The sequence below is a fragment of the Ailuropoda melanoleuca genome, chromosome 7 (genome assembly GCF_002007445.2).
Source record: "Ailuropoda melanoleuca isolate Jingjing chromosome 7, ASM200744v2, whole genome shotgun sequence".
Lineage (NCBI taxonomy): Eukaryota > Metazoa > Chordata > Mammalia > Carnivora > Ursidae > Ailuropoda > Ailuropoda melanoleuca.
Genome location: NC_048224.1, coordinates 141,323,662 through 141,347,248, shown reverse-complemented (window position 1 = coordinate 141,347,248; position 23,587 = coordinate 141,323,662). Strand labels below are relative to the sequence as shown.

Below are 23,587 nucleotides of genomic sequence, written 5' to 3'. Positions count from 1 at the left end.
AGGCCACAGGCAGCAGGCGGTGCACAAACACGGGGTTTGGTCCCGCATGTCTTCTTCCTCTCCAGACCCGTCTGTAGTTCGCAGGGCCCTTAGTAGGAGGGCAAGAGTGAGAGTAGGAAAGCAGTCATTCAGAATGCTTCAGAAATGAGGCTCCCGACTGGGGACATGTGGGAACAGCAAGGCTCGCCCCTTTCTGGGGGGTCCTCCTGATCCTGGAGTTTCCCAAGAGTCTCGGCCTCTTGGCCGTGAGTGGCAGCACAGTGGGAAGGCCCCACAGCTGTCTCTCAGGGACCCCAGCCCCCAGCTTCCTGGGTTTTTGCTCAGCCCTACTCAGAGTCCTCGATCCTGAAAGGAGTGGAAAACCAGAAGAGAGAGGGGCCCTGTGAGTTTTTCTCAGACTGTTCTTGGGCTGCTCGGGAACCTTGCTCCTTCCTTGAGAGAGCAGGACCGGCCCTGCGGATGGATGCACCAGCGTCTTCACGCTCAGCTCTGTGAGACCCATCCTAGGCTCACGCACCTCTGGTCCCAGCCCCTGCTGGTCTCCTGGGAGTGAGTGTCCAGATACTCAACTTTCCTTTAATGCCGTGGTTTTAATCCAGGACAGTTTTGCACCCCAGGGGACATTTGGCCATGTTTGGAGATGTTTTTGTTTGCCCCCACAGCTCAGCACCTGACAGCACGGGGCGCTCACCTCGAGAATGTCCTACTGGGTAGGGAGAGGTTAGGGCACCTTGAACACCATGGGTGTGTGACTGACTAGCTCTCTTGCTTCTCTCTAGGAATGTGGCCTTGAAGGGCGGTCAGTCACATTTGGGGGCAGGGAGTAGACATCTCACGTTTGCCTCATGGAAAGACCCCTGTAGTGTGGACCCAACTGATATGGCCTGAGGTCTAGGGTGTGAAAAAGAAGGGCAGCACCCTGGGGCTGAGCTGGTGACATTCCTGGCTCCGCACCTTACCTGCCGCGTGAACTTTGGCAAGTCGCTTAACCTCTCTGTGTCTGTACAATGAGGGTAACAGTAGGCTGCATAGGGTTGCTTAGTGGATTGAGTGGTATGGTGGTGATGTGCTGGGCCTGCCTGCGCCTCACCTAAGCGTGCCTGCCCCTATCTCCTCCGGCTCTGCCTCGCTCTGAGGAGGAGCTGGAGGCCTCACAGGGCTGGGATAGGCAACCACGGTATTTTCCTCACCTGTTGAAAGCAGGACGGCTGGCCAGATTCCTCGAGAGGACGTGGCTGTGTGGAAGGGCTTGGCCGGAAGGGCTCGAGTTGGTGGCGGGCACCTGGGGTCTGGCCCCCATGCTCCTGGCTGGGTGGGCTCACCTGCATTACCTGTCCCCCAGGCCTTGGGCCCCACTTGTCCCATCAGGCTGGGGGGGACCCAGGGACGTCTCCAGCTGCACTGCAGGCTGCTTCCGGGCCTGTCTGTTCGCTTCATGGAGCGTGTCCCTGTTTCTTCCTTCGGCATGCTGCCTCTGACTTACAAGTAAAATATTAACCCAGAAGCATAATCTCACGTTTAAACGTAGTTTTGGAGGGACAGTTGCTCCCGTAGCAATGTGGTTAGGAGGCTGTGTTTTCCCTTGGGATGCAGCCGAAGGAGGAAACAGAAGGTGCTCCCGAGTTCTCGGCTAGTCGTAAAGCATTTAGTGCAGGTAAAACAATTCATCCAAGGCTGCGTGTGTTTTGGAAGAAGCTGTAAATACAGCAGGCCACGCCGTCCCACTAGGTGCTAGGGTGACATTTCAAGGTTTTTGGCGTGGTGTTTTGAATTCTGTAGCTTTTTTGTGGGTCATTTCATGGTTTTATCTCTGTGGCACAGGCGCTGGTGGTGGGAAGTGGTATTAATGAATCAGTTAACTATTTTGGAAACTACAGGAAGTCATCTTGTGATCACCCTGCACTTGGAGCGTGCAGCCCCCGCCCCCCCCGAGAATCAAGTGTTGTTTTGTGTGCTGAGCAGGCTCCCATGATCACGGTGGGGGTCTGACGGCTCCAGCCCCACTGTCATTCTCCTGACGTGGGTGCTCGTCACTGAGCCCTTACGCTCACATGCTGACCTTGCGCAGGAGGGACACCCAGGAAAACTGTGACTTCTCTTGCAGTTAGACAAGAGGCAAATGCTGGGTTGCCGGACACAGTTGCAGGTTACCCACCAGCAAGGGAGGCCCTCATGGGCTGGAGGAGTTTTTAGGTGGTGAGGCCTTACTCTGAAACTCCTGAGGCATGACCTCTGCGTGCTGACCCGCGCACTGTGGTGCTTCCTGCACACAGACACCGGCCGGGCGGGAGGAGCCCACCACTGAGCTGACTGCCCCCCGCCCTGGGATTAACTGGGAGTTCTGGGTCATTTCGTTGGCGGTTTGTAGAGTCTGCCTCCCCCCTGCGTATGGAAATGGGGCTGCCGAGGGGTCAACACCACACAAGTTTGGAGCGAGTGTTTACGTACTCTTGGGTTTATACTCAAAACCTGCCCACATTTTATTAACGGAGAAGAGTAAACAAAGATTACTAAAGAATGAAGAAAAACAAGTTGCTTTTATAAGTAAAATTAAATGCATGATAATGTTCCACTCATTGTGGCTTGTGCAGTTGAAAGACCAGCCAAAAATAGGTGTTATTTTTTCAAAAGTAGAATGAGGGTCCTGGCCTGTTTTGCACCATGGGGGCCCCTGGGCCCTGTGTGATGAGCGGGTACCCTGCGTGGGCAAGGCGCAGATGACCCGGTGTCCTTCACAGGCTGGTTTGGACTTGATCTAAGAAAGGAAACCCAGGAAACCCAGGAAACCCAGCACGGGGAGCTGGCACAGTGACGGAAGGAATTCCATTTTCAGCTCCGCAGATGAGTTTGCGGTTTGGGTTTCTGATAGCGCTGTGCAGGCTCCCGCACACGTCTGCCTTGTACACGCTCGATAACGGTTTGTGGAGTGAATCGTGCAAATCTCTGATAGAAACTGTTTCACAATCTTGACATGCAGGTGACAAAGTTCAGCAGTCTGGTTTCCGCGTTAGTGTGTTTCTCTTCTTCAGTGGTCTGTCTGAAGCAGCTTGGTGCTCCGGGTGGGCCTAGCAGGGACCCCTTTCGATTCAGATGTTACCACTCTGCAGCCACAGGCCACACGCTGAGGGACCTCATGACCTGCCTGGAGGGTGCATGGGGCTGTGGGGGGGCCTGGGCCGTACCTGTTGGGTTAGGGTGTCAGATGTGCCGGGTGGGCCTCTGCCGAGAGGGGACCTCTGCACCCCAGGTGCCACACGTGAGCCCCTCCTTGAGCAAGCTCTGCCCGGGACAGCAGAGTAGGAAAAGCAGCCTCCTTTGGGGCCAACTGCTCACCTGCTCATTTGGGCTGTCCCAGGACCACCCCAAGCCCCTGAGTCAGCAAAGGGCTCCCAGTGACCTTTTCCCTGTACTCCCAGTCCCCCTGTCTTCCCAGCCCCCCTGTCCCCGTCCTCCTGGTCTCCCTGCCCCCTGTCCTCCCACTCCCCCTGCCCCCTGTCCTCCCAGCCCCCCTGTCCTCCTGGTCCCCCTGCCCCCTGTCCTCCCAGTCCCCATGCCCCCTGACCTACCAGCCCTCCTGCCCTAGCCATTTGCATGTCCCATTGCTGCNCTGTGGCTGAGCTGGTTCCGCTCGGCTGCCTTTCAGGAAGAGGAGGCTGCTGGACCCCCCTGGAGGTGGGAGAGGAGGGGGCATGCCTGTCACACCCTCCTCAAATTCTTCACCAGGAATCTCCAAGTGGGGTCCTTATGCCAGCAGCATCACCCGGGGACTGGTTTGGGCCCCACCCCAGCCTTACAGAATCAGGGACTCTGGAGCTGGGCCTGGAGACCCTTGTTTGCAGGGGTTCCCGTGCAGCCCGAAGCTGAGGGCCCCTGGTCCTTACAGCTGAGCTGAGAATCCAGCAGGGCCTCCACGCGGCCCTCTGTGGAAGTTGCTTGGGCTCTGGGGGCAGAGGCCCTGACTTTCCCTGGTGGAGGTCCTGCCAGGACCACGTTCCAACTACCCGGGGCCTCTGGGAACAGCAGCTCAGGGAAGGAGCTTTTCAGGAGCCCCTCCAGGTGCTGTGCTAACACCCATTCGCATTGACGGACTGTTTTGTTCCCCTTATCTGCTTTTGCTGTCACCAGATTGGTCTGATGACACAGCGGCGTGTCCCACGCAGACTGCACGGTGTGCCCAGGTTGAGGTGCCCGTGGGGTGCGTGGGGCGAGAGTTGCCAGAAGAGGACAGGGCAGTGCCATGGACCCAACCCCACGACGGGGATTACTTGATTTTTGCTTTTGTTTCTTCCACGAACACCCGCATCCCATTCTTTGGAATTAAAGGCCAGGGTGAAGTGTGCCTCCTCCCACAACAGTGGGAACAGAAGATATTAGAAGTTGGTCATGTTCTATTTTGAATTACTGCTGCTGTACGTTGTTACTCCAGCCACAACTTGGGATCTGACGCGCCCCTGGAAGTGCTGGTCTTGCTCAAATTACAACCAGGGAGAGCCCTAATTACTGACCTTGGAGAGGGGTTTTACACACTCTGCTATTATATTGGAGGTTTTTTTGAACAGCTTGTGTGGTTAGAGGCTATTTCGGAAAGAAAGGTTGTCACGAATGTCATCGAAAATACCGAGCCTCTCCATGGGAGTTGTTGAGAGGCGGGCTTTTGTGTGGGGGTGGGACGTGATGCTTCCGTCCCGAAGTCACCGGCTCACTCGTGGCATCAACAGTTTGCCAATCTGCACCTCTGTTTTCTTTTTTCTCCGTGGCAGCCCTGAGCGATGATGGTGTCCGCTCGGCATCTTTGCCAGGGCCTTACGGTGGACGCATTGGCGCAGTGTGCATCCAGGGTCAGTCCCACTGGCCAATCAGGCTTTAAGGATGATTCACTGTCCCCACATAAGCATGAACCAGGGTTCAGCTTGTCCGTTTTCAGAGGAGCGTCCCTGTGCCGTGAGGCTCTCTTCAGGCCCCCTCAGAGGCCTGGGCTCCGTGGCCCGTGGTGTGTCACCGGCTGTTCTGAATGCAGGCTGATGCTGCCACCCTCGCTGTTTGACACACCAGCTCCTGGTGAAGAGTCTAACTCAGATGTGCAGGACGTGCTGTGGTACCCTGACACCAGAGGAGAGCGTCCCCCTTTCGTGTCTGCCGTTTCTGCTCCCAGGGTCTCTGGTCTCCTAGGATTTCCAGCAGCTGTTTGCTTGTGTCTTTTGGATGCCATGTATGTGTTTACAAAAGTAAACATTTTCACTGAAGAAAATTTGGGGGATATAGAAAAGCAAAGTTAGAATATGAAAACTTGTAATTCTAAATTCATCAGGTGCCTTTTTATGGATAACACCCCAGACACTTCCGTTCTGGGGGTGAGACTGGACTGTCACTATTGTGCGTGAGTGGCTAAGACACAGGTATGTTTATGGGTACTGCCTGGGTGGTCCCGGTGCCGACATCCCATGTAGCCTACAGCAGGTGCGTGGGGCCCACCGCCGTCTCTGCTGTAGAAGCTAGAAAGAGATTGTCCACCGTGTTCATAGACTTGAGGGCCTGGCTTCAGTTTCCCAGGTAGGTGTACAAGACCTTGGTGCAGCGTTACGAGGACAAGTTGAAGTCAGATGTCCCAGGTTCAGTTTTAGCTTTGATGTTTCCTAGTTTTGTGTCTTGGGAGAAGGTTGACGGAAATGTCGGTTGGTTTTATCATTGTCGTCTTGGGCTGTCGTTGGTTTGGGATTATGTGAACATGAGTTCCCATGCAGGAGGCAAGAGGAGGCTGTGAACGGGCTCCTGGTGCTTGGGTGCAGTTCTGGTGTGGATGGGGAGGAACCAAGGGGAGCACTGGGATCGAGCTGGGGGCATGCAGTAAGGGAAGAAGGAGGTGCTCATTGCCTTAGAGCACCTGCTGTTTGCATAACGCCTTTCTCAAGATGAGAGCATGGCGCCCGAGGTTTGGCTTGACGTGGAGCCAGCCTAGCGTCCCGTGACTGAGATGACGCTCTGAGAACCCGTTTGTCAGCCCGGCTCTGTGCTGCCTCTTGTCTGACCTGAGGAATCGATGGTTCTCAGAAGTTTCCCTTGGGAAACTTGCGTTTTGATCGTGTTGAAAGTTGTAAGCGGATTGAGGTGGGCACGGCGTCTGACTCCCGTGCTGCTCTCCCGTCTTCGCGCTGCAGCGTGCCCTTCACAGCCCGGCAACCTCCCATCCTCACTTCTGCTGGGAATGGGGGGTTCACTCTAAGTCCCTGGCTGCTGCTGGTTCCATGATTCCGCGGTACCGCTCTGTGATAAACTGTGTGTTCACTGCAGTGATTTCGTGGAACCAGATTGTCAGGGAAAGACCATGACTTACTGTGGGGACACTTGGGGTAATAAAGGTCAAGAGCAGTGGCTGTTGTTGTGGTTGGGGAACTGACACCCCTCTGTGGATTGCAGCCCCCAGAGTGTGGTGACGTCCAGACAGACCAGCGTCTCAGGGGCTCCTCTGACTGGTCCCTCTCGCTACTGTGCTGTAGCAGCAAGAAGGCTCCACGGGGGGACGGTGACCGGTCCCTGGTCCCATGTTAACTGCTGAAACTCTGTGTTCGCAGTGAGCAGGAGTGAAAGCTTCAGAGTGGTCAGCAGGGGCACATAGTCTGTGGGCACGCCAGGAACCACGCTAGGCATGCTCAGGCACGGTTATCCCCCTGTTGTTGATGGGGAAACTGAGGCTTAGCAAGAGGCTCATGTCCAGTCTGGGGTGACAGCACAGGCAAGGTGGTTTGGCTGGGCGCGGGGCCATCACTGTACCAGCTTAGCTCTATTCTGGGAAGAGCACTGGTAGCGTGAGACCCTCTGGAGGCACTGAGGTTCACGATCCCCTGCAGGGCCCTGCTCTCCTCTCATCTAGGCGGCTGGGAGCTTCTCGGGTGGGTTGGGATGGGGGGGCAGGACGTACTCTAATGGGAGTGGAGTCCCCAAGGGGCAGTTGCTGCCACAGGAACCTCCTGGAGAGGCTCCGGGCCGCCTGCCCGACCACAGTAGGTGTCCAGGTCGGGGGTGGCCGGGCCCCGGCCCTGTGGGGAGACTTGTACACTTGGCCAGAATATGAGACGCAGCCATTCCTAGAGCAGTTGATGAGGGCGGAGAGTGAAACCCATGGAATTACAGCACAAAAAGGCAGGACACAAGATGTCACATCTGTGACCACCAGTGTGAGAAAGACTGAAGCATACAGGGCCCAGGCTTGTGTAGGACACTTCCTCCTTTCCCTGTGACATAGATGTTCCGGGCATCAGTTTACTATTTTAACACACAGCTTGTGGCCTCCTCTGTTTCTAATTCAGGACGCTCTCTGCCCCTTGTGCCTCCACCTGCTGTGACTGGGCTTTCTGCCTTCTGACCTCATGGCCTTTGTCCTGTTCCCTCTTTGCTCTCCCCCCCCCCCCCCAAGTCCCCCCGACCCTGGACCCTGGGGTCTGCCTCCTTCCTCAGTGTTCTGGTGGGGTCAGGCCTTCAGAAGGTCTTGGTGGCTCAAAGTACTTTTCATTTCTTAGAAATAATGGGAGATATTAAGATTGGGGGGGTTTTCTAGGAATTAAACTTATTTGATTCATGGGAAATTGTGAATTGGCCCTTCGTTGAATAATAGGCAGACTGCCTAGGCCAGCCAAAGCCTTGGATTCTAGGAGCTAAAAATAGGAGTGTTGGGTAAAGGGCCGGCTGGCAGAGGGTAGAGGCTCAAGATGGGACCGGCTAGCTGGTGCTCACGGTGACCGCGGAGCCCTGCGCTCCAGGCAGCTGGCAGAGGGAGTGGGGCAGGCCCGGGTTTGGCTAGAGAGCTTTCTGTACGGTTTCGTGTTTTAATCAAGCAACCATGTGGTAAGAGGGATGGTTGAAGTTTAAATTATAATAAATATATTAAATAAATTATAATAAATAAATTAAACTAAATGTGGACACTTCAGTATTGGTTTATTAGCTGAAGCCAGACTTCAAACCAGAAAAAATCATTCAAGTCAGAGGGCAAGGTGCCTGCTTTGTGTATCAGTCAGCACGTGGAAACCTGAGTATAACTTGGAGACTTGGGGCACCAGGGTGGCTCAGGAGTTCAAGAGTCTGCCTCTTGGTTGTGGCTCAGGTCATGATCTCAGGGTGGTGAGATCGAGTCCCACGTCAGGCTCCGTGCTCAGTAAGGAGTCTGCTGGAGATTCTCTCCCTCTGCCCCTCCGTCTCCCTCTCTCTCTCTCTCAAAAAAAAATGTGAGTGTGTGTGTGTGTGTGTGTGTGTGTGTGTATGTGTGTATATATATAAACTCTTTTAAAAGAACAACTTGGGAGACTAACAAAAGTGCTAGAATTGGTAACTAAGGTGTTTACTGCATGTGTGTCATCTTTGTATAGCTGACTTTTTAAAATGTGAGGCAGGGTATTCTTAGGTTTCTAATAGAAAGTATCATAGAAGTCACAGAAGGAGATCAGAACATGTCTAGGGGCCTAACTGATGATAGTGACGGCATTTTCGTTCCCCGAGGAAAAGGTGGCACGTTTAGTAAGTGGAGTTGGCTTAATCGGCTGTGTTGAAAAAAGTGACATCCTAACTCCCGCCATACAAAATAGATTCCGAATGGATTGATGGTGACAACATGTGAAAATAGAACAGAAATATCAGGGACGGTTTGCAGACTGTTGTGCCTAACCTCTGGAATGTTCCTGAGTGATCAGTAAACTAAAGGCTGAAGAGGAAAAGACGGCGATTTGGTTTGAGTGTGGCAGGAGACACCAGGTCACAGCACGCTGGGCTCACATCATGACCTACCTGCTTGCAGCCCGCCCGGTGTGCTCCCACGGGACAAGCCAGCTGCCAGAGCGGTGGGACCTGTCCCTGGAAACCCCATGTGCACAGCTGGGTGTTGCGTGCTAGCGTTGCTTGGCGTGCACCTTCACCCCTGTGGGCAGCCCTGCTCTCATCCCCACCGGAGAGGCAGAGGCCATAGTGTGGGACGGTTGGGCACACGGGGCCACCCCGCGGAAGCGAGTTGTTTTCAGACAGCAGCTGGGGGGACCCGTCCCTCTCGGTGCCTCCTGTGGACGCTATGCCATTCCCAAAAAGGAAGGAGATTAACCCACAGGTAGTATCAAATTTATCATATGGTGAAGAGAAAAAGCTGGTTGCTTTCGTGAACAGTTCAGAACTACCCCCTCCCGTGCGTACACCCCTTACACGGTTGTGAGATCTCAGAGAAAGCTCTGGAAGCCTTTGAACCAAATGGTCAGCGTGTGAAGGGAAGGAAAGATGATTTACCGTTTCTGCGTATGCTTTCGTAGCACGGTTACAATGGACCTGCATTTCCTTTGTAAGTAGAAATGTTTAAAGATAGATATAGAATACAGTTTCCTTTTAAAACTCTTAATTTTGAGCCTGGAGCTTTACTAAAAGGGATTCTGCGTGTTATTCAGTTACTATGAATTATGTGCCTGCTGTATACCCAGAAACGGGATAGATGATTTTGTAGCATGTGTGACCATTTGGACCCAGCTGGTTCAGAAGTTAAACAGAAAATAGCTAACAGAATAATTAAAGTGATTAATCCAGCAGAAAGTTACGGCAAATCTGCCAGTCCCCAGGGATTCAGACTGGGCAGTGGGACGCAGCAGCCTACATGCGGTTTGTGAAGGAGTTTCTAACTTAAGGTGAATAGCGTGGGCATTTAATCACAAAGCTCCGAATTATGTTTCATTTTACATTTAAACTTTATCAGAAATTGCCTTTATTATTACACATAATAAATTGACATGGTTACTGTTTAATATAAAATGAAGGAATTATTGGCTATTAAATTTATAAGCATTTCTATTTAACTATAAACATGCTTTATAGAAATTTTGAAAAACCTGGTTCTGAATTTTCAAGAATAAGAAAAAAGTGACTCATTCCCCCAGTGAGAGGCTTGGCACAGTCAACGTTTGGGTAACATTCCAGTTCTTCTGTTCAGCCGTTTCTTCTCCGGTTTTATTTTCCATATGGAGATGTCGCGTGTGCACATATTTAAATACATATCCGTACACGTACGTAGTCCACATATCCTTTAAAAATTTCACTCCAAATATTTCTACGTGTTTCTGCAAGTTCTTCATAAAAATGGCTGGTTGCTGTGTGGCCTTCTGCTCAGCCTTACCCACTTCTCCCCCCAGCCCTCCACGCTGCCCAGGACACGTGTGGCTTCCTGCCCGCCTCCCCCATGCACAGGCAGCTCTGGGGGCGGTGATCTGACCCGCCCTCTGCAGGCTTGTGCCCTGGCCCAGTGAGGTCGAAGGCACTTTATCTGTTGGCGTCTCCCGTGGTTGAATGTTAAATGTTTCCTTGTTTTCTTGCCAACATAAATATTGTCATAATAAACATTGATCATTTATAAATCTTTGTTTTATGGATTATAGTTGACCCTTAAACAACATAGGTTTCAACTGCATGGGTGCGCTTGCGTGTGGATTTTTTCAATAAATATAGCGTAGTACTGTAGATGTATTTTCTCTCCCTGAGGATTCTTTGTTTTCTCTTCCCTTATGACTCTTTTAATAACATTTTCTTTTCTCCAGCTTATTTTATTATAAGGACACAGTTTATAATATAAATACATGCACAATATGTATTAATCAACTGTCTGGGTTATTGGTAAGGCTCCTCGTCAACAGTAGACTATTAGACTTTTTTTTTTTTAAGTTGAAGTATAATTAACATATAATGCCGTCTTAGTTTCAGGTGTACAACACAGTGGTTCGATAATTCTGTACATCCCTCAGTGCTCACTACCGTAAGTGTAGTCACCATCTGTCTTTGTACAAGGTGACTACAGTATTATCGACTGCATTCCCTATGCTGTCATTTTCGTCTCCTTGACTTATTTATTTTATACTTGGAAGTTTGTACCCCTTAATGCCCGTCCCCTGTTTCACCCATCCCCCACCCCTCTCCCCTCTGGCAACCACCAGTCTGTTCTCTGCATTTATGAGTCTGTTTTTTGTTTGTTCGTTTTGCTTTTCAGATCCCACATATAAGTGAAATTGTATGCTATTTATCTCACTTAGCCCGGTAAGTGAGATGTATTTCACTTAGCCCGGTACCCTCTAGGTCCGTCCATGTTGTCGCAAATGGCAAGATCTCTTTCTTTTTTTGTGGCTGAGTAATATATAGGATAATAATATAAAGAATGTGATATAATTATATAATAATATAAACATTATAATATGTAATTATAATGTAAAAATGATGAAAGTAATATAATGTCATAATAAACATAGGGGTGCACGTATCTTTTCAAGTTAGTGTTTTCATTTTCTTTGGATAAATACCCAGTAGTGGCATTATTGGATCTTACGGTAGTTCCATATTTGACTTTCTGAGGACCCTCCGTGCTGTTTTCCACAGTGGCTGCAGCAGCTTGCATTCCCACCAACAGTGCATGAAGGCTCCCCTTTCTCTGCACCCTCTCTAACACCTGTTGTTTCTTCTGGTTTTGGTTCTAGCCATTCTGACAGGTGTGAGGTGATAGGTATCTCATTGAGGGTTTTGATTTGCATTTCCCGGATGATGAGGAATGTTGAGCCTCTTTTCCTGTGTCTGTTGGCCATCTGATGTCTTCTTTGGAGAAATGTCTGTTCAGGCCCTCTGCCCATTATTTAATTGGATTATTTGTTTTTTTGGTGTTGAGTTATACAAGTTTTTAAAATATATTTTGGATAGTAATCCTTCATCAGTTATGTCCTTTGCAAATATCTTCTCCCATTTAGTAGGTTGCCTTATGATTTTGTTGGAGATTTTCCTTTGCTGTGCAGAAGATTTTTATTTTGGTATAGTGCCAATAGTTTATTTTTGTTTTTGTTTCTCTTGCCCGAGGAGGCATATCCATAAATATGTTGCTAAGCTGAGGTCCATGATATTAACTGCCTATGTTTTCTTTTAGGAATTTTATGGTTTCAGGTCTCACATTTAGGTCCTTAATCCATTTTGAGTTTATTTTTGTGTATGATGTAAGAAAGTGGTTCAGTTTCATTCTTCTGCATAGTGCTGTCCAGTTTTCTCAACACCATTAACTGAGGTGACTGTCTTTTCCCATGGCATATTCTTGCCTCCTTTGTTCTACATTAATTGAAAATATAAGTGTGGGTTTATTGCTCTGTTCTGTTATGTTAATCTGTGTGTCTGTTTTTGTGCTAGCCCTGTACTGTTTTATTATAGCTTTATAGTATATCTTGAAATCTGGGATTGTGATACCTCTGGCTTTGTTCTTCCTTTTCAAGATTGCTTTGGCTATTTGGGGTCTTTTGTGAATACAAATTTTAGTGTTATTTCTTCTAGTTCTTGAAAAATGCTGTTGGTTTTTGATAGTGATTGCATTAAAGCTGTAGATTGCTTTTGGTACTATGGACATTTTTAACAGTATTGGTTTTTCCAATCCATGAGCATGAGATGTCTTCCCATTTGTTTGTGTCATCTGCAGTTTCTCTCATGAATGTTTCATAGTTTTTGAAATACAGGTCTTTCACCTCTTTGATTAAATTTATTTATAGGCATTTTATTATTTTTGGTGTGGTTGGAAATGGGATTGTTGTCTTCATCTCTCTTGCTGCTGCTCTGTTATTACTGGAAAAGAATGCAGCAGATTTCTGCATATTAATTTTGTATCTTGCAACTTTACTGAATTCATTTATTAGTTTTTTTTCATTATGTTCTTTATCATTTATTAGTTCTAATAGAGTTTTGGTGGAGTCTCTGGGGTTTTCTATATATAGTATCATATAGGATCTGCAAATACTGAAAGTTTTATTTTTTCCTTACCAATTTGGATGCCTTTTATTTCTTTTTCTTGTCTAATTGCTAAGGCTGGGACTCCCAGTACTGTGATGAATAACATGGTGAGAGTGGATGTCACTGTCTTCTTTCTGACCTTAGGAGAAAAGCTGTCAGTTTTTACCCATTGAGGATAATGTTAGCAGTGAGTTTGTCATGTATGGCCTTTATTATGCTGAGGTATGTTCCCTCGAAACCTACTTTGTTGAGGGTTTTTTTTTCTTCCATGAATGGATGTTGTATTTTGTCAGATGCTTTTTCTGTATCTATTGAGGTTATCAGATGGTTTTTATCCTTTCTCTTATTTTTTTTTTAAAGATTATTTGTTTATTTGAGAGAGAGACAGAGATAGCAAGAGAGAGTATAAGAACGGAGGAGAGGGAGAAGCATACTCCCCACTTAGCAGGGAGCCTGAGGTGGGGCTCAGTCCCAGGACCCTGAGATCATGACCTGAGCAGAAGGCAAACGCTTCACAAACTGAGCCACCCAGGTGCCCCTATCCTTTCTCTTATTGATGTGATGTATCTCCTTGATTGATCTGCAAATGGGGAACCACCCTTGCATTCCTGGGATAGATCCCACTTAATCGCGGTGAATGATTCTTTTAATGTACTGTTAGATTCAGTTTGCTGGTATTTTGTAGAGGATTTTGCATCTATCTTCACGAAGGATATTTGCCTCTGGTTTCCTTTTTTGGTGGAGTCTTTATCTGGTTTTGGTATCAGGGTAATGCTGGCTTCATAGAATGAGTTTGGAAGTTTTCCTTTTTTTCTATGTTTTGGAATAGTTTGAGAAAAGTAGTTAAGTTTTGGGGGAATCAAAAATAATACGTGGATTTTTTTGACTGTGCAGGGTGTTCTCACTGTAACCACCGTGTTGTGGAAGGGTCAAGTGTATTTTTCTTAGGAGACCTAGATACTGATTTATTCATGGTTTTTAAAAAAAAAAATTTTTTTTTTTTTTTTTTTTTTTTTTTTTTTAGGGAGAAATTGTGTGCATGTGAGGGGGTGGGGAGCAGAGGGAGAGGGAGAAAGAGAATCTTAAACAGGCACCACACCTAGTGCAGAGCCCAACACGGGGCTCGATCTCACGTCCCTGAGATCATGACCTGAGCTGAAATCATGAGTCAGATGCTTCGTCGACGGAGGCCCCAGGCACTCCTCAGCTGCTGTTGTAAATAAGCCTGTCACTCGCTTGCTGTGCAGCCTCACTGCCCGGGGTGTCGGGACTCGGGCAGGAGGCACAGGTGCGTCAGATGGTTGGTGGCCCGGTGGGGACACAGCCAGGAACCCCTGGGGACAGGGGCTCAGGACCTTGGGTGGTGGCTGTTCTCATACTCCCCCTCCCCACCCAGGTGAGGCTGGTCATCTTTCCCTTCCAAAAATCAGGGCCTCTTGTTCATCTGTGGGCTGGGAAGGCCTGCAGGGGGGCTGCCTGCTGTGGGGGGCCGGAAAGTTCTCTGCATGGGGTCCTTGGTTTTGGGCAGCAGGGAAGGACCAGAGCTTGCCCGTGCAATGGCTCTGAGTGGGAGACGCTGCCAGTAACCGGGATGTGTTTCTGTGTGAGCTCCCGATTTGCTGATGTTTGGTGGTGTTAGGCCTGAAGAGGAAGGTACATCATCTCTCCTGGGCAGTCTGACACAGTGATAAATGAGGAAGGGAAAACCAAAGTCTTAAGTTTAAGTTTCTTCCTCTTCTGGAATGGCCATTAGGACTCAAGTCCAGTGGCCAGCGCACACGTTTGTTTTGTGGTTCTCCACGGTGGGCAGCGGAGTAGAGCTGTCTTTGTGGCTGGTGACTGTCCGAGGCAGACGCTCGCACTTGTGGCGCTGGGGGCAGGGCCATCGGCTGAGACCCCAGGGACCAGGCTCAGGCTTTCTCAGGCGTTTCTGCTAGTTGGAGGTTCAGGTGATGACAGCCGAGCGGTGCTGCGCTTTGATGCTGGCAGCGGCTCTGTCCGCGTGTGGTGGGTGACTGGTGGTGGGCCCTGTGGCCCTTCTTAAGGTTTGGCTGTGTCTGGCAGTTGGCCAGGTTGTGGCCCCGCCTCTTGGCAGGAGCTCGCTCCAGGGCTCAGGGCCCTGCAGCTCCCTTTGGCGGACGGGCATAATGTGCTTCTGGGGTTCCCAGTGCATATGGCACATGTCCCGTGAAGAATCCCAAGGAACCCTGAAGTCTTAAGCTGGTGGACTGCCTCTCATTTTGCCAGATGCCCCCGTGATGTTGGCGGCAAGCGGACTCACTGATCGCTCCCTGTGCCAGGTGTGCTAGTCTAAGGAGGACAGGCCTTGCTCTTGTTCTGGTGACGAGGACACTGAGGAGCTGAGGAGCTGCAGGGTGGGCTCTGACTCTGGTCTTCTGCTCTGCGCTGGACTGGTGACTTCTTGAGGACCCAGAGCAACACGAACCTTCCATGTGAAGCTGGTCCACAGACTGCGCTTTTGTTGTTCGCTTCCTCCACCCTTCCCAGACCCTGAAAGGGGAGAGGGTCCGAGTTTCAAGCTCAGAACGGACAGAAGTCAGTGCACTGCTCGGTGCTCCGAGGGCAGCAGGTGTGAGGGCCACTGACCTGCCAGCTCGCCGTGGTTGCTACGTGTGGGCTCAGTCTCCTCCCAGACCACGTGAGCACTGGTCCCAGTAAGGCTCTGCCCCAAGAATGGTTTACGTAAGAGCCCGACTCTGGGAGACCCACATCCAGGTGTGAAGGCCCCCCCCACGTCTGCCCAGTCAGGGTGGTGGGGTGAGCCCAGTGCAGACCACTATTGAGAAAACCCTGCAGTAAGACCCTACCCCGTGTGACTGGCGGGGATTCGCACCCGGGGCCCTGGGGCTCTGCCTTGAGGGAGCAGAACTTGTGGGACAACGGACCTTTTCAGGCGAAGCCCCCGGAACGGAATCTCCGCCCGTGTGCCCACAGGCCACGTCAGAGTGGGTCTGTGTGTCAGGAACACACATGGCTGGCTAAGGTGCCGCCACAGCACGGTGAGGAGCGGTTCGACTCCTGCTTCCGCCTCTCGCACCCCGTGACTGTGGGCCCCCGTTCCACTTGGAGACGCGGTCGTGCACCGAAAGTGGTGCCCGCAGCTGATGAGGTCTGAGGGGGGCGTTGTGACCCATGTGGTCCCCCCCTCACTCCTGAACACAGCCCTTGGAGTTTGAGGGTGAGGTGGCCGGGCTGCACGGAAGTCCCACATCAGGGCGGGGGTTGGCTGATCTGAACGGGGAGATAAAGTCAGAGTTGAGTCTCCTACAAGTTCATTTATTCACTATTTCAGCCAAGTTTAAAAAACATCCTGTGTGTGTCAATATGGTCTCATTTCTCATGGCCCATGGCTCGTCCAGGGCAGCCGGCTTGTAAACTGGTTAGTGTTTCCTGCCTAATTAGACCAATAGCAATGTTAAAAATAACTTGGGAGTTTTGAACACGTCGAGCTCAGTAGAGATCTGTGGCTTCTCTGTGAGGTGCTGCAGCCCTCTGGGTTTGAAACAGCCTTGCTCAGGCCCCAGGGAGGGGGCACCACAGCCTGGGATGCGTCTGGGGAGTGACTCAGGCGGGGACAGCAGTCCAAATGTGCTGGGTGCGTCTAGGATCCAGCGGGCGTTTCTGTTTTCTTGCAGCTGGAGACATGGCAGAGCTTTTCCCCTCTCCTGTGCACGGATCAGCAAACAGAACAGCCCATGGCCCTTTAGAAATAATTTTAAAGCCTTTATTACGTCGTTCTTTAAATCCCTGCATAGGTCCTGCTTCCCCGTCCCGTGCACTTTCTAGCTGCCTCTCTCCTTACCGGCCTGTCCTGCAGAAGTCTGTCTTCCGGAACATTCCACGGGTGACACGTCTGAGGTCATCTTGGCGGGCCCAGGACTTTTGACCTCTGGGTGGTTCCCAGTTAGCTGCGAGGATGTTCTTTTGTTCAGCATGGGAATGGCTTTGTGAAGCTAACAGGGAGTGAGTGACAGCGCCCGTGAGGCAGCCTAGCCTTTGCTTGCAGCAAGGAGAGGGCCCCGTGCACAAAAGCACAGCATGCGCGTAGGGTAGGAAAGGGAGCTCCAGCCCCGTCCTGGCGGTGGAGGAATGCCGCCGTGCTGTGCGGCTCTGAGGGGTGGACAGGATGTGGATGCACCAGTGTGGGGGGGTCCACATGGCCTGCCCGTGAGGAGACACGGGCATTGTCCAGTGCCAGCTCCGGCTCGGCCGAAGTGCATCGTTGAAGGTCATCTTGCACGTGCAAATCGGCATCGGCTTGTGGGGATCCCTGAATGCCCAGCTGAGCAGAAGTTCTTTTTTGGGTGGGTAATGGGGTGCTTCTGAGGGGCGAGGAGGGAGAGACAATCATGGTCGTCAGCCACACGCTGACTGTAGAGGATGGAAGTGCGTGGAAAGTTTTGGAAAAGGGTAGTTCCTTCTGGAGAGCGTGCTGAGGCTCTGGGTCAGGCCACCCCGCCACGGCAGGGGTGGCTGTGCCGGGAGGGGCCCGTGTGCAGGACGCTGGCGCCGCGTCCGTTCGCAGAGGGTCTCCTGAGGCCACGGGGAGGCACCCCGGCCGTGGGCAGTCCGGAGCCGGAGTGTCGGAATGGCGGGCTGTCATCCCGTGCAGCCAGGCGGGCTTCGGACAGTGAGTGAGAGCCCGGAGTTGCCCCAGGGCTCGTTAGAACCCGGGTTCTGTGTTCAGGCGCCGACGGGGGCGGCCCGGGGGTCTGCCGTTCCGGCACCGCTGCTGGTGTGGGGAGCATGTCTGAGAACCACTGGTGAGACGGGCACGGAGCTGCCGGTCCTGGTGACTGGCCACCCCGTTCACAGAAGGGAGACTGAGGCCCGAAGAGGGGGGCGGTGCTGTCCGTGCTGCTTCTCCTGATTCCCTGCGGTGCGGGAGCAGCCGGGGGTGTGCGTGTGGATCTGCCCATGACTGGGCACTAACTCGTTATTTGAAAATCTGGTAAATAAGTGGAATCATCAAGCGTTTACCCTAACTTTCTGTGTGAACTTCGCTAACAGGTCACCAAATGGTAGACAAAGGGCAAGCTTCTCTTTATAAAATCACTTCAGTTTATAAATTAAAATGAGAGGTAAAATTAGAATCCATTTTGCAACCTCTCATGGGTTAAGGGATCTGGCTCCATTTTTATGAGCTACAGAATAGGCAGGACTGACCGACAGGATAAAATTTGGAAGAATGCTGAGCTCTGGTGGAGGGGTCATTGAGCTGGGACGACTGGAAGAACATTCTGGAGTGCTGGGACCGTTCCAGATGTTGGTCTGATTCCACGCTGTGCACATACGTGAAATCCACGGAGTTGTGTTCACCAAGCGTGTGTTATACTGCAAGAACACCTGTATTTATACCCTTTCTTGCTCCATTTGGGAAAGGACATCGGGTGGACAGTGGCCTCTGTGATAACCACAGTCACATGGAGCAGCCGCTGCCTTGGTCATGACACTGGCAACCGTCTGGACTTTGTTTTTTAAAATTGTGATAAGATGGGCATAATGCAAAACTCACCATTTAGCCATTTTTAAATGTACACTTCAGTGGCATTTACCACCACCTCTCTCTAGTTTGACCCTTCGTAATCCCACGGAGGGACACCGCGTGATCTTCAGGTAAACCGCCTAGGGCAGCGATGGCACCGCGTCCTGCTGCCCCCGCCCCGCCCACATGTGCGTTTCTGTGTTCAGTTCTTGTGTGTGTGCGGCCCACAGTGGGGTTGCTGGGGCATGTCCTAGCTGTTTCCATGGTGGCTGCACCACTCCACACTCCCCCAGCCATGTACAAGTACCACACTTTCTCCACATCCTCACCAACATTTGTTATTTTCCTTTTAAGAACAATTCTGGCTGTCTTCATGGCAGAGTGGTATCTCGCTACGGGTTTGACTTGCATTTCCGTAATGACATGTGACTTCCAGTGTCTTCTCACGTCCATGTGGAGTTTGGATATCTTTGGAAAAATGCCTTTCAGGTTCTTTGCCCATTTTTAAAGGGGTAATTTGTCTTTAGTTGTTAAGTTGTAGGAGCTCTTTATATATTTTGGATCCCAGAATACTCATCGAATATGTGACTTGCAGGAATCTTCTCTTGCTCTGTTGATAACTGTTTCCCACAGTCTGCATTGCCACCGATCTTTGCTCTCAAGGCCTCGAGATGCATCACCTGTTTCCCTGTTTCTCTTTATGTCGCAGCTGGAGGAAAGGGGTCAGTCAGCCTGGTGGTCGTGGCACCTTGCTCAGGAGTTCTTCCAGCCCAGAGCACCCCCCCCCACCTCCCACCCCTACCTGGGGTGTTGGCACTGTCCTGATGGCTGGCCCCTCTTATCATCAGCTGCCTTCTGTTGCCACCATCTGTCTTCTCTGAGCCCTCGCTTCTGGCTGCTGAGCAAGGAAAAGAGGAAGGGATTTTATGGGTTTATTGGGGGGAGCAGCCCCTCTGCCTTCTGCACATGGAGGTTAGCCCTGCTGGCATTTCAGTAATGCTGCCTTCCTTACAAAGGAGCAGAAACAGTTGTGTCACACACGTGCGTCTCACAGGCGTGATACAGCACTGTTAATATTACACGCACTAACATGGATATTACCTGTGTGTGAGGTCAGCCCCATGCTAAGCTGTCATAATTGCCTTCACTCTTGGGGAGACGGTCAGAGTCAAAGACCGTCCTGACCACAAAATGCAAAGTGCTTGAGAAACAGCCTGGGGTGTATTTAACCAACCGAAAAGATAGTAAGTTACGTAAGAAAAGGTCAGGCTTTCATCAGAAAGGCCTCTCAGAGTCTCTTTACCCCAGAATAACATATGAAGTCTTGCTTTCACCACGGACCTGGGATTTCCACCGTCTGTCTATTTCTCTTCGGGCCAGATGCAAGTGAACAAAGGAATACCTTCGTTTAAAAGTCTTTCCAGAACTTTGTGTTTTGCACTGGAGGTATGAATGGCAGGCTCTGATTTTATAAGGAAGAAAATGGTTTTTCTAATCTTTTGTTAATATCTAAGAAATTTTCTTTCTCAGGCTTAAGTCAGGACTCTTTCAGAGAATGGAGTGGGGAAAAGAAAGAAAAAGATAGTACCAAAGTGTTCAGAGCAGAAACAGCAGCCTGAAATCCTGTGTTGGTTGCTTCCGAAAAATAAACCTAGATCTTGCAGAAGACTGTCTTTCCAGTGCGGGCTGGGAGGGGCCGTCTTTGGCCAAGTCGGGGTCTTATTTTATGTATCAAGGCCTTGCTGCCCCTGGAAGAGGTTGCAGGTTGGAATGGAAATTTGGGCAGTTTATGTATTTAACGAGCTCTAAGAAATGTAGCAGTGCCTTAAACAGGTCAAGCTGACCTGAACGCTTCTTTTGTGTTTTGTCGAATGATGAGGACCCTTGGGCAGGCAGAGATGTGTCCTCCTCGCAGCCCAGAGCAGAGCCTGGAGGAGGCGCTCAGGTCAAATGGGAAGGGACCAGGTGAAGGGCGATGTGGAGGGGCTGCAGTGTCTGGTCACAGCACATTGCTGAGTGACTGTGATGTAAATGACGGCTTGCGGAGTTAGCATATTTCGAATCAACTTATAGAGACAATAGGTAAGACATTGATAGGTACAGAACAGGGTGAAATGTTGAATACTTGACATTGTAAAAAAAATCATCCTTCATAACAGAGATCAACAGCTGATTTCAAATTGATCAGCAGAGAAACATCAGTGATGCGCTTATTTAAACTGATGATACTTGTTTGGGAACTAAGAGACAGAAATTAGTGAATGTGACTGTTTCTGGAGAGAGGGTCTGTGGTCGGGCCTGGGGCTGCACGAAGACTGTCATGTTCAATCTTGGATTCCCACAGCTGCCTTACAGGGACTTCTGAATGATAACAGCAAAAAAGCATATATATAAACAAAGTATTTTAATGGATACCCGCACACACAGAATGCTCCCACCTCTCTCCACTGCCGCTGAGGCTGTGAGCTGGAGTAGACCAGCCTCCGGAACCTCACGCGGTCTCCAGGAAAGGAGCTGGTTTTTCTCTCGGGCCAGCTCGGCAGGCTGGAACCACACAGATGGACTTGGTTCGTGCGTGGTTCCAGCTGACCGCAGAAGCGCCCATGCCGTCGCATGCCTGCTCGTCAGGGCTGGCTCTCTGGTGTCTTCAAAGCCAGTGCTCGGACCCAGACAGCGTAAACCCAGAATCACTCATGCTGGGGTGAAGGGCTGGGGGAGTTTGCTCTCCTGGCCAGAAATGGGACGTGGAAACCAAAGTGGTGCACCCCCGCCGCTGTGGGGGAAGTGGCAGAAATCTGCACCCAGAATATTTACTGTATTAATAAACGTGTTGCCACAATCACCTCCCTCCCATTTTGCCATCATAAAACAAAAAAATGAAAAAACAGGCATTTCTCTGATTCCCAGCGAATGTTTAATTGAAAAGACAGGCAGTAGTATGTCAGTGGAACCTCATCCACTGCCGCTGGGACTGTAAAGTGTCACAGCCACCATGGGAAACGGTTTGGAGGCTCCTCAGACAGTTAAACCCAGAGTTACCACATCCCCCAGCACCTCCACTCCTGGGCGTGCTCATGTCCACACAGAAACTAGTACACAAACAGCCACAGCAGCTGTTTGTGTACTATGCAGCTGTTTGTGTACTATGCAGCTGTTTGTGTACTATGCAGCACTATGCACAGAAGCCTGAAGCTGGAAACAACCCAAGTGTCTGTCAGCTAAAGAATGGCTAAACAGATTGTGCAACATCCATACAGCGGAGTATTACTCAGCCGTGAGAAGGAACAGGGCTGCGCTGTGAATGAACCTTGAACATCATGCTGAATGAAAGAAGTCAGACTCAAAAGATCACATGTGATACGATTCTATGTATATGAATGTCCAGAAGAGCCGAAACTATAGAGATGGAAAGTAGGTTAGTGGTTGCCAGAGCCTGGGGGAGGCAGAAGGGATGTGACAGTTAATAGGTCCACGTTTATTTATTTCAGGGACATGAAAATGTTCTAACGCTGATTGTGGGGATAGTTGCACAACCTAGTGAATGTACTAAAAAACATTGAATTGTACACTTTAAATAGGTGAATTTTATGGTATGCTGATCCTATTGCAATAAAGCTGTTAAGAGAAAAAAGAGAAATCAAAACACACACGTGTACACACACACATACACAGACATATGCACATACAAGCAAGTTAAGTGTATAAACACCTCAATGGGAGGAAACAGCAGGCTTTGGGCATGGCCCTGTGGCCCTGGTGTCCTCTGCCAGACATTCACCAGGTGATCGATCTCTCAGGTGATCTGCCCTGTGTTCTCTTAGGTGATCTCCCCTGTGTTCTCTCAGGTGATCTGCCCTGTGTTCTCTCAGGTAATCTCCCCTGTGTTCTCTCAGGTGATCTGCCCTGTGTTCTCTTAGATAATCTCCCAGATGTTCTCTCAGGTGATCTCCCCTGTGTTCTTTCAGGTGATCTCCCAGATGTTCTCTCAGGTGATCTCCCAGGTGTTCTCTCAGGTGATCTCTCAGGTGTTCTCTCAGGTGATCTGCCCTGTGTTCTCTCCGGTGATCTCTCAGGTGTTCTCTCAGGTGATCTCTCAGGTGTTCTCTCAGGTGATCTGCCCTGTGTTCTCTTAGGTAATCTCCCAGATGTTCTCTCAGGTGATCTCCCCTGTGTTTTTTCAGGTAATCTCCCAAATGTTCTCTCAGGTGATCTCCCAGGTGTTCTCTCAGGTGATCTCCCAGGTGTTCTCTCAGGTGACCTCCCTGTGTTCTCTCAGGTGATCTCCCAGATGTTCTCTCAGGTGATCTCCCGGGTGTTCTCTCAGGTGATCTGCCCTGTGTTCTCTCAGGTGATCTCCCCTGTGTTCTCTCAGGTGATCTACCCTGTGTTCTCTCAGGTGATCTCCCCTGTGTTCTCTCAGGTGATCTCCCCTGTGTTCTCTCAGGTAATCTCCCAGATGTTCTCTCACGTGGTCTTCCCGGTGTTCACTCAAGTGATCTCCTGTGTGTTCTCTCAGGTGATCTCTCAGGTATTCTCTCAGGGGATCCCCGGGGTGTTCTCTCAGGTGATCTCCCCTGTGTTCTCTCGGGTGTTCTCCCAGGTGTTCTCTCAGGTGATCTCCCCTGTGTTCTCTCAGGTGATCTACCCTGTGTTCTCTCAGGTGATCTCCCCTGTGTTCTCTCAGGTGATCTCCCCTGTGTTCTCTCAGGTAATCTCCCAGATGTTCTCTCACGTGGTCTTCCCGGTGTTCACTCAAGTGATCTCCTGTGTGTTCTCTCAGGTGATCTCTCAGGTATTCTCTCAGGGGATCCCCGGGGTGTTCTCTCAGGTGATCTCCCCTGTGTTCTCTCGGGTGTTCTCCCAGGTGTTCTTCCCTCTTCCTCTTTCTTATTTGGGTCACATGATAACTCCTCTGGAGGTGGGAGTGCCAGGTGAAAACTGTTCCCAGGCCGAGGTTTCCTGTAGCGCTGAGGGCATCCTGAAGACTGTTTGCTCTCTTTTGTGTGATCCCTACTTATTGGTACCTCCTGTTTACTGTGCAGATACACAGGGGTAATGTTCTAGGAGGGCCCAGACCCAGCTTGGGGACAGCTCAGATCCTCATCTTCACCATTGTTCAGGGGCCCTTACTCTTCCAGAAGTTTCCATAGTACCTCACTTTAGTTTCCTGCATTAAAAAAAAAAAAAATCTTAGCCTATTCCTGCCATTTGTGTCCCTGTTACATTCTTCAGCCTCCTCAGCTGCCTCCTCACCCTTGTCCCTTTACTGTAACCTGCTAGAGATTCCTAATGCAACTAGTAGAAACAAAGCATAGAAGA

At 50.4% G+C, this 23,587-nt stretch overlaps 2 protein-coding genes across 4 annotated transcripts in view; both read left to right on the top strand.

Annotated features, from left to right (window-relative positions):
• RASA3 (RAS p21 protein activator 3) overlaps positions 1–23,587 on the top strand; it is a 123,199-nt gene that overhangs the window by 12,953 nt on the left and 86,659 nt on the right. The window lies entirely within an intron of this gene.
• LOC117803140 overlaps positions 19,723–23,587 on the top strand; it is a 17,074-nt gene continuing 13,209 nt past the window's right edge. The window contains exon 1 of the mRNA XM_034665539.1: positions 19,723–22,868. Within this exon, the coding sequence (XP_034521430.1) occupies positions 22,008–22,868 (861 nt within the window). The 5' untranslated portion in view covers positions 19,723–22,007. The remainder of the gene's footprint in view (positions 22,869–23,587) is intronic.